This window comes from Galeopterus variegatus, unplaced genomic scaffold (assembly GCF_000696425.1).
Source record: "Galeopterus variegatus unplaced genomic scaffold, G_variegatus-3.0.2 Scaffold2949, whole genome shotgun sequence".
Taxonomy (NCBI): Eukaryota; Metazoa; Chordata; class Mammalia; order Dermoptera; family Cynocephalidae; genus Galeopterus; species Galeopterus variegatus.
Genome location: NW_007729060.1, coordinates 227,085 through 243,148, shown reverse-complemented (window position 1 = coordinate 243,148; position 16,064 = coordinate 227,085). Strand labels below are relative to the sequence as shown.

General features: G+C 38.1%; 1 protein-coding gene across 1 annotated transcript in view; it reads left to right on the top strand.

Annotated features, from left to right (window-relative positions):
• The first annotated feature begins 9,555 nt into the window (after positions 1 to 9,555).
• The window catches only part of SULF1 (sulfatase 1), an 87,871-nt gene continuing 81,362 nt past the window's right edge, over positions 9,556 to 16,064 (top strand). The window contains exons 1-2 of the mRNA XM_008583510.1: positions 9,556 to 9,630; positions 9,890 to 10,114. Of these exons, the coding sequence (XP_008581732.1) occupies positions 9,943 to 10,114 (172 nt within the window). The 5' untranslated portion in view covers positions 9,556 to 9,630; positions 9,890 to 9,942. The remainder of the gene's footprint in view (positions 9,631 to 9,889; positions 10,115 to 16,064) is intronic.

Below are 16,064 nucleotides of genomic sequence, written 5' to 3'. Positions count from 1 at the left end.
TTAGGAAATAGTTGCTGGGCTTTGTTAATCTGTGAAAACTGTTTTAGTTTCCCCCCACTCTTAAACGCAAATTTCATATACAAACCCAATCCAGATAACAGGGGAGTATTCTTTATTTTTGCTTTTTCTTAATCATAAGGAAACATCATCTGTCTTTCTATACGTAACGTTTTAGTAAGCTTACAAATATCATTGAAGATTGCTTTCCTTTCTGAAGACTCACATTCTAAAATCAGCCCAACCGTGTTGCCTTATAATCTCTAATATCACATCAGGTTTTAATAAACCTCCTTTTTGCAGCACACATGTGCTTAAGAGTTCATGGAAACCAGATCAGTAGAGAGAAGGGATTACTTTAGATGACTTTAAAATATGCATTGTTTGAAATGGCCTCTGGTGACCAGCTTTCATGAATGGCTGATTTTACTTGTGGGACACATCATCTGGTTTAATTATATCAGCTCCTTTGTGTGTTTGTGTGACAAGTGCTGTTCTTGTGTGTGCTGAAAAATGAAGGTTTAAAACAAAGTAGGGTAGTGAGTGAGAAAATAAATTCTAGAAATGGAACACCATTTGGCGTTTGTAGCTTAGAAGTCTAGATGAATTCTAAGGACTGGTCCACCTGTAAACGTCTATTTATAAAGATAGTCCAGTGAAAATAAATGTAAATTTTCTGCAAAGAGCCTTTACAGGAAGATTTATTTTACAATTAAGACAAGTAACAACTTAGGGTGCTAACACAGCTCATTATTCTCATTCTATAGATTCTTAAGCTTAAAGCTTCATAATGTTTAATTTTTTGTAACAATAAAGTAAAATCTTAAGTTTTCGTTAGCTAAAATGTTTTTCACCTTCTGTCCAGACAGCAAACTAAGATAGAAGTCACATTTTAAGTTTCAAGTCACTACAGGCCTGTGATACAAGCATCATTTGAATCTGTAAATACTGTGAAGTTATGGTTTTAAAAATTTCCTGCTGTATCTCTTGAGGTGTCAATCCATTTGAAGACATTGTTAAATATCTCATGTCCAGATAGTGACTTGAGGCTACATAGATGAATTTGACAGACAAGAATGTTGTAAATCAGATGGATGTCAATAAAAATAGATAATTTGCATCCATTGTATACTTTATAGCTAAGATTAGTAAATTAATTATCCTAGAGAGGCCTGCTAATTAGTCAGTTTATTCTACTGCAATAATATTTTCCATGACTGCAGGCCTAAGTTTCACTATAAATTTAAGTAGAGTTGCTCTGAAACTTAATTGAGAAATGTAAAGCTATGTTTGTTAGTTGTTGGGAGTAAGTGTACAATGTACCTTATCTGAAGATAGCACAGGAATTTAGGTACATATTAAAGATGATTCCGTCATTAAAAGACCTAGAATTATATATTTAACCAATAGTACAAAAGATCTCAAAATAATATTTCCCTGTACAACTTGTGAAGAGGGAGGATTTTTGAAATATCAATCCACAAACTAATCTGAATTTTAAAGTTACCTTGAAAATATCTCTGAAGAAAGGCATTGACTTTAATATGGATGTTTGATCTTTTTTAAAAAAAAGTTCTCCTGTAAGTAATAAATTTGAAGGAAAAAAAACCCCAGCTATTCTCTATAATTTGCCTTAAGCTGGGAACTAGAATTCTCTTTCATTGTCTTTTGAAATGCATAATAATCCTTCACTCTAGTTCCCAGACCTCCCTTTCTCTGTGAGGCCAGCAGAATCCCTGGAAGGAACTGAATCTTCTCCACTCCACTGTGCTTAAACCCTTAGAAATGTTAAAGAGCACATACTGGCGGTGAGCTTGATAGCACAGAATTTAGGGATTCTCCTGACTGCGGTTTAATTTATACAGTACGGTCAAGTGTTCCATTTCCTACATAGAGTTTGACTATGAGAAAATATTTGGAGAAATGCTTTTCAAATTTAGATAGATCATCTAATTTTTAAAAAAATTCTTCAACTTAAATGTATCACAGTTGTAGAACTTTAAAATAAATTTGTATTGTGCCAGATTATGAACATCCAGGAAACTAACTAAAATGAAACATTTCTAAAAAAAAATCTTCAAATCTGTTAAAAGTACACTTTAAGTATTAAGAATGATTGAACTTTAAAGCTTCGAAGAAGACTATATTTCATCATGGCTTGAGATACCATGTGTCTGTGTGTGCAAATACGTATGCATGAATCTGAAGTATGTGTATGTGTGTATGCATGTGTGTGTGCAGAAGAGAGAGAAACACACAAGGTACTGATGGCACTTTATGCTGAGACATAGACAGTAGCACTCAGCAAACACTTTGTCTGCTTCACCACATTTCCCAGCCCTCTTGAAGTTGAGTGGGGCCCTAGCTGCAGCCAGTGAAAGGTTAGAAGTGAACTGGGTCACTTCCAGGTGGAAGCCATGAAAAGCTCCTGCAAGATTTTCTCGTTTTTTTCTTTCCCTGCTTCTTGGTGTGATTATTGCCTCAATAAGACAACACTGCCCCCGTCAGTGCACATCCATGCATGGATGGGCAGAGCAGACCCTTCTGCCACCCTGTGTGTGACTTGAAATGTTGAGTGACAAATATACTTTTGTTGTGTTATGCCATTGATAATTGTAGTTTATTTGCTATTGCAACAAACTGCTTCTGCTGCCTAATGCAATACCTCAAAATACTTCAATACAAATAAGCTATAAACGTATTAAAAAACAAAGGTAGATTTAATGGAATTTAATGTAACAAACCATATACTTTAAGACCTAGCTAAGATGCCTAAGATGGCATTTGTCGTTCTTTTTATCAATATGGCTGTCCTTTCGCTAAACCCACTTAACTGAAGTTTCCAATGCCCTTATTTTTGGAAATCCAAAATCCCTTTGTTCTCATTCTCAGGAATCTCACTGCCACCATTGAATTCAGTGACCATTATCAGTCCCTTAGACACTTTGTAACATCTGCTTCAGGAATATCTGGCCCTCCTGGTTCTTTTCATAATATTAATATCAGGTTTTTTTCTTTTGTTTTGCTAATTCCCATTTGAAAGAAGCTGGACAAATCTTAGTCCTGGACTTTTCGCATTCTGCAAAATGCCCTTAGTATTTTACGTGGTTCTAGTTCCTGCCTTTATGAAGCTGTCTCAAAGGCACATTTCTTGCTATACCTTCTCACTTCACCCTTATTACTCTTCCACCCCTTCTACCTATTCTATTCCCCCATGAGAAGACAGAGAGAAAAACCTAAAATACTTAAATGTACTTATTTCTATTTTTACAATGCAGCAGATCTCTGAAAAAATCCATTGTATGCATGGATGAAGGGAAAAATAGTATTTCTCTCTTCCTCACCGTACCCCAGGGCATAACCAACACCAACAGTTTTGTGAATAGATGACTTTTCAAGGTGCTTCCAATTTCAGAATTCACAGTGTTGAGGGGAGGACAAGCAGGAATGGAGAAAGGGAAGAAAAGCAAACATTGCTGAAGGAGGAGCTCTCCATTTAGCCAAGTATTTCCCCAAAGGTGCTCAAGGTCAGAGGCATACACTTCTCAGCTGTCATTGTTTGTTGGAAGAGGATTTATGATAAGGGGTATAAAAATGTTACTGCACCAGAAGGTGACTGTCATCTCTGTTCTTTGCTTGGAGTTGTAGTCAATTAGATCGGGAAACAGGCTTTCTAGGAATTAACCGTAAATGAACTTTACCAGCTACAGAGTTGTTAAAAGAAGAAATTATCTCCTTCGTGGTATCACATATATTATAAAGAAGATAGCACATCCTGAAGTCTTCCCCTAAAGAAAAGGAGTGATGTGTTGGAGTCTTGAAAGCCAAAATTAAGGAAAAAGGGCCATGTAACTAACCCCAAGAAATGTGAGTGGCACTGAGGGATGAGAGGCTGGGAAGTGGAGACCAGCTTCTTGCTGCTTCAATCCTATTTCGCTTCACTCTGACAATAATCTAAAGGAGTTCTGGCTAAATTCAGCTTTGAGTAATTGCATACTCTCCCCTGCTGTTTCAATTGATTATGGTGTCCTTTTTTCCCTAACTGTGGAGTGGCATTGCTTTGTACTAGAACCAGTTCTTTTGCTCCGTCCCAGAGAAGTTTATTTCTGGGGTGGGTGGGTGGTTCTGACCCTGTTCCTCACATATTTTAGTTGTGTGAGCATTCATTTGTAAAATTCTGTGTTATCCTCAGGTTTTAAAAAAAAAACACACAGAATGTCATCACTCATCAACAACTCCTCTGTAAGACCAGACATTTAGAACTGAGGACAGCTTTAAGGCTTTAAGGAAAAAAGGTGAAATAAGAAACTTGTGAATAGGGACAGATCTATAGCCTCAGAGGTAAAAGTCTGGGCTTAACTACAGAACCAGGTATACTATAGGCCAGCAATTCTCAAACCTTTTGGGCTCAGGTCTTTTCATGTCATTAAAATTTATTGAAGATCTCCCCTAAGGGAGATTATAACTATTAATACTTAGAAATTAAAACTGTAATACCAAGTTTTGGAGTTCGATCCCTATACTGACTAGCAAAAAAAAAGGAATAAAAAAAAAGGAAAGAAAGAAAAGATACTAAAACTGAGAAATTTTTAAAATACTTATTAGTTTGAAATTAACAATAATATATGTCAACTTAAGTCATACGTTTTATGAAAATTAACTATATTTTGCAAACCAAAAAAGTTGGTTAATAAAGTGGCATTAGTTTCACATTTTTGCAAATCTCTTTAATGTTTATCTGGATACAAGAGAGTTGGATTCTTATATCTGCTTCTGTATTCAGTCTGTTGAAACTTATTGTATAGAAATGAAATTGGGCTTCACATGCTTAAGTAGTTGGAAAAGTAGAAGTATTTAAATAGCTTTTTCAGAAAGTTGTAGACATTCTTCTTTGATACTACAACAAAACTTGGTAAGTGATAATTTCTTAAAGGTCAGTTGTAGCAAAAAATCTGATCATTATCAATGAACTTTTCTGTACTGTTACATTAAAATCCAACCGTGCTTTCACAAGAGTGGTTTGAATGAATTTTTTTTACTCATGTATGATTTTGTGGCATTGTGCTTATTTTGGAAATAGTGGTTCACTGAATTATGCAAATAGTCTAAATGGTGACACATTTTATTTTACAGTATTAAAGATACTTGTTAATATCATCATCAATGTCATCAGAAAAAGTTTTACTACTGGGAAGCTGCCAAACTCATCGTGGTGGATACAAGTGTTCCAAAATTCTGATTCTGGCTTGAAAGCTAGATAGATTTCTATCATTGGTAACAAATACTGTCAGTTGTTTTCTTGAAATGATAGGCTCATTTTATTCATTTACTTGAGAAAATGTCTGGCAAACATCCAAGTCCAAATCACCCTTTTAAGTAAAAATGGTGTTCCATGAAATAAAAAATCACTGTTCAGCTTGCAGCTCAGTCTTCCACATGCTCTCCTCAAGACAACCCTCATGCTTGCGTAGGCAACACGGGAATTTTTGTGTACCTCCTGTCTCATAAAACAGAACATCCAGAAGAAAAGATGTGTAGTCAGAGAAAAGTTTCATAAAAGTAATCATTCTACTGCTCCATTTTAAGTGAAGCTGGATTTTTTTTAACTGTATGTGAAGCTTCCTTCATTCATACTTCACAAAAGCAGTTTTACCCACCATCGCTTTTAAACCATCAGTGCAAATCTCAACAAACTGAAAAAAGCAATAATGTATCAATATTCTTATCAAAATAGTTCTGACCGTGTGGGCCCACCCGCAGGTCTCAGGGTCCCCCGCAAAGTTCCAGACCACACTTTGAAAACTGCTGCTGTGGACAAAAGCAGTTGCTTTCAGTATATTGGCCACTATCCCCTTTAAAAACCTCAGCACCAATTGCCCAGACAAGGGGAGCTTGGTGAAGACAGAGGGTTCCTTAGACCTGTTAGGGTGAGGAGGACTTCAGTTTAGTTTGGGTGTTGCCAGACAAGCACGTGTGGACTAAACTTTCTATCCGATTGTCTTGAAGTCTTCGCAGTCTTTTTCTTCTTTTTCTGCATGTGACTTAAAACATTTAATGCCACATTTATACTTTGGCTTGCCTGCCCTAAACAAAGTCCTGTAAACTTTCTACACCAATTGACCGTAACTACAATTGGTCTTTCCATTTTATGGCTTGGAGAAAAGGCAACTTGCATTCTGGTCTTCATTGGTGAATACACCACTATTCCTCAAGCTCACGTTCCATATGTGAGAAAAGCCCCTTTTTACATTTCTCCCATTTTCTACTATTTCTCAAGACAAATCATTAGTCTCTAAGGATACTTCTCATCGACCACAAAGTATCCAATTCAAACATTGCGTCCTTGTCTCCTCTGTCAAGTTCTGCGTTTTGTCTGTCAGGTTTTTTCTTTCCTTCTTTCCTTCTTTTCCTTCTGGAGCTAGAAACCAGGCAGTGAGAGGATGACAGGTTTTAAAAGGTCATTTTTGAATGAAAAATTATCTGTGTGCGTTTTTTTCAGAGTGGTGCGTTTTGTGTGTTTTAGTGAAGGGGTAAAAGTAGAGATCTCCTGCTAGCCAGACCTGTCTGAAAGTTCAGTTTTCTCCGCCACTCAATTTGTATGCTTTTGTATGGATGAATTCTCTGAATTGATGATAAACTGGTAGGCGTGGGGGAGATGGGGAAAAGATGACAAAAGGATATGAAGTGTCAGCTAGACAGGAGGAATACACTTCCAAGATCTCCCGCACAGCAAGGTGACCATAGTTACTAGAAATGTATTGTATTTCAAAATTGCTAAAACAATAGGTTTTAAACATCCTCACTACCAAAAACGATAAATATGTGAGATAACAGATATGTTTATTAACATGATTTAATCATTCCACAATGCATTCATGTAGCAAAACATCACATTGTACTCCATGAATATATGCAATTATTATTTGTGAAATAAAAATAAAAATTTTAATTAAAGAAATAAAATAAAATATGATAAGCTGTGACAGAAAAAATGTAGGTCTTTTTCACACCTTTAATTCGCCAGAAGGGAAGGTCATTTAATAGGTAAAAACTACATCTACTCTGCTTTCCCTTTTCTTTATTAGGAAATGGATTTTGATGTAGTTCATACAAGGCACCATTAAGGCTAATTTTCTTTTTCCTAAAGGAAGAAGTAAAGTAAATAAGATAAGGAATAACTAACAATGTTGACTGGTTGCGGGGAATGTTATCAGCATCTGAGTTGTCAAGAACTTTCAGTTTCATGTATGTGTGATTTAACTCGTGTGCCACTGTGTTCTCGATGCAGTGAGGCTGATTGTCCTTTCCAAGTTGCTATTGTCACAGAGGTTGCTCTATCCCATAGTGAATGCAAGAAAGCCCTGTTCAATCTCTCTTCACACACCCTTGCAGGCTTTGAGAGGTGAGCAATGTTTTGCTACTTAAAGGACCAACCCTCTAAGAGATTTCTATATTTAACTATTCAGCCTGGTTCACACTTTGTGGGAACAAGCCATGGTTTAACATCTTATTTCCTTATTCTCCTGTCCTTTCGTGCCTGTGTCAGGTTTCTCATGATTTAAAACAAATGCACAGAAACCAGTCAGTGCAGAATAATTGCAGACTTTCAGTGTCCAGCATGCACAGCGATCACTGGAATAACCCCAAGTTATTAAGGAAAAAACACTGCGTGTTACGTATTGACTTTCACAGAGCCCCAGGATTAGTGGAACTGGCTTGTCTGTCGGTCCACAGATAATGTAGTCAGGACTGCCTGGCTGCAGACACTGGATTTTTGTTTAAAAACCTCTCTCTTATTGAGTCTCTCTCTCTCCCTCTCTCCTTTTTTCTCTCTTTCTCTCTCATTTTCTTACACACACAGTGTAATTATAGACTGCAGAGTGGAAAGCATTAGAACTGTTTACAAAACAGCTCAGAAAGTTTAAAATAATAGGGGTGCGTGCGTGTGTGTTTGTGTAAAACAAAACAAGTGTATGGCAGGGGTAAACAATACAGTCTTTCTTCTTTCTTCTTTCACTGTCCCATGCCACCCTCCAGAATTTAGGGGTGGAGCTGAGTGAGGGAGCCCTGTTCCTCCTGCTGTGCAGTGCTTATACTTAATTAGTTCTGCTTATTTATCCAATGCCAGTTTATTATCGCAGTTCAAAATGCAGATCCTCAGGTGTGTGGGGACAGAGTTGGTGATGATCCAGGATGCTCTCTAATTAATTTTAGGGCAGTCTAAATTCCTATAAAGAGGTTTCCTTATGACATACCAGAGAAAGATTTTTTTTTTATGAGCCCTGTACTGTCTTTCAGAAGTCCAAGAGAAAAGCTTTCAGCAGGTTAGTGTTCCAAAGCGATAGGGGCATTTTTCCAACCCTCTCAAAAAAGTCTCCTTCTGTGCAGCTTTGCAAAGATTTTGCAGCTCTCCCCTCTGGATTTTATTATTATTATTATTATTATTATTATTATTATTATTATTATTATTATTATTATTATTATTATTATTATTATTATTATTATTATTATTATTATTATTATTATTATTATTATTATTATTATTATTATTATTATTATTATTATTATTATTATTATTATTATTATTATTATTATTATTATTATTATTATTATTATTATTATTATTATTATTATTATTATTATTATTATTATTATTATTATTATTATTATTATTATTATTATTATTATTATTATTATTATTATTATTATTATTATTATTATTATTATTATTATTATTATTGATGGAGAAAGATAACCGCTAACCTCCAGCTTCAGAGCCAATCAGTCATTTTGCTTTGCAGGTTTAGATCTGCTGCAGCAAAGCAAAACCCCTGTGCTAGCTTCGCTGTGCCCAGTCTTGACAACAGCAGGTTGGTGACTGACAGTCGAAGGAAGGCTCTATCCACTTAAACACCAGCGCAAGCCAAGGACATGGGCTGGACAGAAGGACCAGCCTTGCCTGGAGGAAGCGCCTTTTTCCCTGGTGATTGATGGGGGACGGTTAGGAGCTTTTCAGAGGCTGGGAAAGGTTGTCCTCCCAGTCACTCACTATGAAGTCTTTGTGAGCAGAAAGGACTCTCCTGGGTAGTGAGTGACATATGCAGATGACAAATGACAACTTTGCATTTCATTCTGCTTGACAGGTACTCAATATCGTGTGCAGGTGAGTTAACGGTCCCCCAACACACCCCTTGCGCCAACCACTCCCCACAAACAAACACTCTTTCCAAGTGCACTGTGGCTTCACAGGCACTGCTGGCTCTTTCTAATTAATCATTAGTTTTGCAGGGAATGTGTAAAGTACTGTTGGAGTGCGAGCGAGGATGATACTCTTACTACCGTTTTATGGAGCTGATGATGAAATGAAGATATTATTTGAGTCATTTGTCAGCAGTTCTGAATGCTGTTTCCTTCTGTTCCTCCCTTTTAAATTACAGAAGGAAAAAGATATATAATACATACACATATAATATACTGTTTCAACAGACTACTTCAGATAAAAAATCTGTTTCAAAATCCTTGACTGATATTTCCTTTGTATTTTTTTTCCCCCCTTCTAGGACCCCAGCTGCAGATGTTCTGAATACCTCTGAGTATAGAAATTGATTATTCAACCAGGATACCTAATTCAAGGTATTAGCTCTTGTCAGAAAGCTTTTACATTTGAGCTCTGGGCTGGGAATTATATTTTGGCAATGAATTGAAATAGGAAAAGTTGGAATAAGAATAAAGGACAAAAGTGAATTTGCAAAACAATCAAGTGCTTAAAAAACTACTCAACGCTGTGAGGGTTTGCTACTTCTGACTTTTTTGCAGCCCTTTTTCTGCAACTGTGTTTGGGGTTTGGATTTCATTTTAGTCTCCCCCTCTCCCTTTCTCTCTGACTGCCCAGACCTCCAGAAATCAAGAGACATATTGTCAGTTTGCAACATCGGACCAAATACAATGAAGTATTCTTGCTGTGCTCTGGTTTTGGCTGTCCTGGGCACAGAATTGCTGGGGAGCCTCTGTTCGACTGTCAGATCCCCGAGGTTCCGAGGACGGATACAGCAGGAACGAAAAAACATCCGACCCAACATTATTCTTGTGCTCACTGATGATCAAGATGTGGAGCTGGGTGAGACACTGGATTCTTCACTTGTTAGTCTCTTTTGTTTAAGTGATTTACTGAGCCTCAGCCTTGTCAGTAACACTCAGTGAACATTTGGGGGGGTTGCACTTAATTATAGAATTTTCACCAACAAAAGTTTATATGATGAGCTTGTGTTGACCATAAGGCATTTGGTTTGTGTTTCAACATTACTTTTCTGGTGGGAGCTTTTGAAACAGGCTGGGAAGGGGCCCAGGAGAGGAGGAGGAAGGAGCAGGCACAGAAGTCTGTAGAAGTCAAGGATTTGGTCATGTACCTTGGAAATTCTTGGTTAAGAAATGTTTTAAATATTTGGGCAAAGTTGTTTCAAAGAGTGTGAGAGTGTGAGTGTAATTCTATGTGATGTATGTGAACTGGAGATTGTTCCTAAAAGAACTTTCAGTGGTTATTTCTGTTAGGGTGAATTACCTATTCGCACTTGTAGTAATCATTAGGTAACAAACTTAGTGTTCTACATATCTTTTGGTAGTGTAATTCACTTACTACCCCCTCACGTCTGATGCTTTTTGAATTCGCTCACCTGGTTTAATCGTAGAAACCTCAGAGAGCTTTGCAAACTCTGGTGGTTCCAACTGAGCCTGCTGTATTATCTGATTGGGCTTCTCAGCTTCTTGCTTTCTTTAATGGCTCAGCTCCAGGGTCTTGTCCATCAGCCTGGGGCCATGTTCTTCAAGGTATCCGAGGACAGGTGAAAAGCTCACTCCTCTCGTGGTCACCACTACTCCGCATTTTCATTCCTGGACCCACGTTCTTTGCTCTCAGGCATAGCCCAGCTATGCTTACCCATCACATTCATTGACTGTGGGTGGAATCTCAAACTCGGTGCTACTGAGCACACTGTGCTTCCATACAGAGCTCCTGTGGCTCTGGCTTTTGCGGATAAAACCTTTCGCACTGGAACTTGATCTGCATGGAAGGGGATGGTGATTTCCAGTTTGAAGCCAAACTATGCAATACGAACAAACTCTTTGGGTTCACTGAAAGCAAGCGTGCTAAAAGCCAGCCAGGGTCATTATTTTGCAGTCGATTGGCAGTCTGCTCTCTCACTTCGCTCTTCAAACAAAAGTATTGGTTTTTAGGCGACATGCCAAAAGGAAAGATCTTGCATGGATGCCTTTAGTATGTATGTGGCTGCTGCTTTAAATTTTTTAATTTACTTACAGAGAGAGTAAAAATAGAGTACACACATCTGAATTCAGCTTTCTTAACGTCTCTCACATCCATCCCTTTCAGTATAGCTGAGTCTTAGGCCCTCCTCATCTCTACCAGTATTTTCCTAACTGGTTGGTCACTCATAGTCCTGGCCCCTCCTGCCCATTCTTCACTCAGTTGCCATAGTTATCTGTCATGTATCTGATCAGGTCACTTTTCTGCTTATATCCCTTCTGTAGTTTCCCTTTGCAAGAGGATTAAGCCCCTCTCCTCTGCAGGCAAATGTGCTATGAGCCAGTGGCCCTTGCCTGTGTCTCAGGCTATTTCTCTTTCCCTTCTTTTGCTCTGAGCTTCACAAAAACAACTCACATGTCCCTGACCATGTCTGGTGGCTGCATCTCTGTCCATTCCAGGCCTTTGCACATTTCATCCCCTCTGCTTTGCTTCACCCCGAGAAACCCAACCTGTTCTGCATGACCCAGTTCAGGCACATTGCCCTCGGGTTCCATGTTCCTGCACTAAAACCATCCTGCCCTCCAACAGGGTCAATGGAACTTTCCTCAGAACCCCTTGGACATGCCTCCAGCATGGCCACTATTCTGCTATGCCCTTCCATGCCTGACCCTTCCACTTGACTGAGAGCAGCTAGAGGGCACGGCTGTGTTGTGTTTATGCTGCAATCCCACACTGAGAGTGTGCTGGGAATATAGTAGATGCTAAATAAAATTAAAATGGACCCACGGGGGCCCAGAAAAGCAACACAATTTCCAGAAATGAATACAGGTAGCCATCATGATCTACTTCTTCAAAATATAGACTGCTTTTTAAATAAATGGAAGTATTTTTTGATATATTTATTTTTTAGCAGAATTTAAAATGTAGCCTTGGCCTATAGTTCATTCATTCATTCAGTGAATATTTACTGAGTAACTACTAAGTGCTGGCTTCGGTTGGAGACATGTGGATATAACAGGGAAGGGCTGTGGACCCAGGTGTTTCCTACGTACTAGCCTTTACCTCCTTCCTTGATTTTCTAGCCAGATGGGATGGTAAGCATCAGCTCATTTAATCTTTACAATAAATACTTACTATCACTCTCCTCGATCTAACTATTATTCTCCTCAATCTATGCATGGGAAAAATGAGGCTTAGAGAAGTCATGTCGCTTGTGGTGAGCTAGTAAATGGTGAAATCCGGGCCTGTGTTAGGTCTAGGTCCCCATGGTTACACATTTAACCACTATCCTTTCCGTCAATCAGCCCATCAACAAATATTTATTGAGCCCTTCCTAAAAACAACCTACAAATGCATACTGGTGTTCTAGGTTTTGAGTGAGAGGTAACAAAAGCTCAAGATGGGCCTTATTTTCTCTTTGGCAAAACAAGATGACTGTAAACCTCAGTGCACCATGAATAAAAAGTTCAGAGAAGACCTTCCTCAGCAGAAGAGTGTTGCCCTTGCTGCTGGTTACTGCTTGATGGAGACTTTTGCCCGTTCTTTTGCAATGTGCATACAATCCTTCTTAAACCTTACTGCTTTAGATTTTGTTTTTGACTTTTCTTTCTTTTAACCATCTTAACCGTTTTTAAGTGTACAGTTTCTCAGTGTTAAGTACAGTCACATTATTGTGTAACCAACCTCCAGAACTCTTTCCTTCTTACAACACTAAAGCATGAATGTACAAAGTTCTCTTCAAGACCTTGCTTTCAATTCTCTTGGGTATATGCCCAGAAGTGAAATTGTTGGATCTATGATAATTTTATTTTTAATTTTTTGAAGAACCTCTAAACTATTTTCCATAACAACTGCACCATTTCATATTCCCACCAACCAACCAGGGGTTCCATTTTCTCCACATTCTTTCCAAGCTTGTTATTTTTTTATTTTTTCTGTGTGTGTAGCCATTCTAATGGGTGTAAGATGGTATCTTATTGTGGTTTTGATATGGCTGGGTTTTGTTTTGTTTTTCACTTGTGGGCAATTCTGTTTGCCAAGTGCTTTAACAAATCTTTGCACCTGTAATGCTGCAGGCAATTTCGGCTACTGTGCCTCCAGAAAGATATAATAGACTTAGAAAAGACTTAAAAGGACAATTATAAAAATTTTAGTAGAATATTTTTCCTACTGGGAAAGAATAAAACAATTCTGCCTCTTTGTCTGGAAGGACAAAGGCTGAGAAGGGCTGTAATTAAAGTTTATGAAATCCAGCTGGGGAGGAAAGTACTTGTTCAGTATAAGTAGGGGCCACTCCCTCAGTTTTGTCTGAGGACAGATAAACTAGAACGTCATGAAGGGAGGAGGATACATAAAGAATTCATTAATAAAAGTGCTAGGACCTTGCATGTGGATAACACTTTATCTTTTCAAAAGAACAATTTTTCAAATTACTGTGAATGGATATTGTCACCTACCTGTGTTGGGATTATAGGACAAAGATCGTCATTCTAGAAGCAAACAATCCATGGAAAGATTAAATGGCTTAACCAATGTGCCCCTTACTTCCCAATTTGCTTTTTCCACAACTTAAGCAGTTGTCCAGGTTGGGCCTATATCTGTAAATAGTTCAGGTTTTAGACTAAGATAATGGGTAAAAGGTTCACATTTTTTTGAGCTAGGAAAACACACATGGAAATGATCGACACCAAGTTCCGGGTAACGGTTACCTTTGGGGAAGGAGTGATCACTAGTACTACCAACAGCAACCACATTTTATCTTAAAATTGAAAAAAATTATAACTGAAAGATCTGCAATCATGTCAAGGCTTGATAAAGCAAGGAGATGTGTTATTTATTCTTTTATTCCCTACACTTGAAATATTTAATAAACCAAAAGAAAGAAAATCAGAAATGCTAGAGGGAATCCTCTTTCTGAGACTAGAGTTGGAGAGATTAGGCTCTAAATCTTTCCCAAATGATCTCTTGCTGCTACTCTTGAGAAACAAATGATTAAGCCCATTGGACCATTGATCTGACTCAATATGGCATTTCTTTCTTGCATTCTTAGGAAATTGGACTGATGCTAACATCTTGGCAACACTGACCCAGTGTTTCTCTTAGTTCATAAGTGGTATTAAACCATAAGTACATGAAGATACTTTGCTTCTTTAAAATAGTTGTCAAGATGGGGAAAGAAGAACAGGTAAAGGGTCATGAAAATCGACTGCAATGTATATTGAGAAGTTAAAATAAAAAAAATAAAAATAAATAAAGTAGTGATCAAAAAACAGGGTCTTCATGTTGGAGCTAGGCCAGAGATATGGTTGCTTGCCCAGCACACTTTTTAAAGTTAAGCCAATATTTTAAAAAATCAGGTGATTTCATATTTAATAAATCCAGATTCTGACTTTTCTTTCTTTTCATTTTGCCTTTTTTTTTTCCCTCCAACTTCTCATGAAAATTCAAAACTATGAGGGCTTGCATTCCCGTGAGACAGCCCTTAGTTAGATACTTGGAGGGAGTCACAGCTGCGCCCTTCAGGTGGGGCATGCCCTCCCCAGGACATCAGGATCCCCAACAATCTCTACTGGTCCCCGACGGCTCCCCGACATCTACGCCCAGGAGCAGTTGCCGTTTGTCATCATGCCCATACTGCTGTTTTTCTTATCCCTGGCTGCTGTCACTTGCCTACCTTGTCTGTCTAGCCCTGTAGGCATGTTAACTTTCATTCCTGAAAGTAAAGTAGTCTCAGCTTTTAGTGGTCTTTTGCACTTGGGCAGGGGGTGGGGAGTGGATAATAAGTCTTAGTGACCTGGAAACATTCCAGACAGATTTATTATCTTCTTGTTCCCCTCATTCCCCCCTTTCCCCAACTTGTTTTTCTCCTTTGTTTTTAGCTGAAAACATCTGTTGTGTTTTTGTGGGGTTTTTCCTGCCAATTCCATAGGTTTGGTACAAAAAAGCATACCAGTTTTTCATGCTATTTATTTCCTTGTACTTATAGAATTAAAATGTTCAACAGATCAATAAAGCCATTTTTAATATGGGAAATATCACTGTTTATTGCTCCATACTTGGAAATAACTGTTGGCATAAGAAAATAGCAATGATATATTGAATACACTTAAATATTTAAAGCATTAACCTCACCTCATCATAAAACAATGGCATCGACAAACAACCTGCACTTTTGTATCTGCTCATGTTATCACTCATCAGACCACGACCCCTCACAATCCACACAGAGGTGTGTCTCTCTGGAAAGCCAGGTGTATGCGAATCCCACGTGTCTGGGACTTTCATAGGTGATGATGATGACAGTATTTATTATTAAATTTCTAGCTCTATGGCTTTTTCTTCACATGATAAACAGACTTGATGAAAATTTTAGTGTTTTATAGTACAAAATATTGAATAATCAAATGCTAAGATACAAGTATATGAATCAGGAAAGGTAAAACTTTGTTTAAAGTTTAACATGTCAAGGAAGTAATTCAGGCTCTCTGTGATTTTGATGAAGTCATTCAGATTAGTGGGACATTATCTCCCTCCTGACCTTTTTCACACAAGTGATTTGAGAATCAAGTAGTTGGAATGTGCAGAATGATTTAAATTCCTTGCCATGGTTCTGTCCAGCCCCAGCCTATCACATACTCCGTCCAAAACACTGTCCCTGGAGCCTTGATTTTTAACTCCACTGAAATTGCAAACGTGGCGGATCTTGTAGGATTCCTGAAGGGCGCTGCTTCTCCCACTCGCCATCACTTCTCCAGCATCCTGGTCCACAGCCAGTTGCTGTCACAGCACCTTCCCCCCCCCCCCCCCAGGA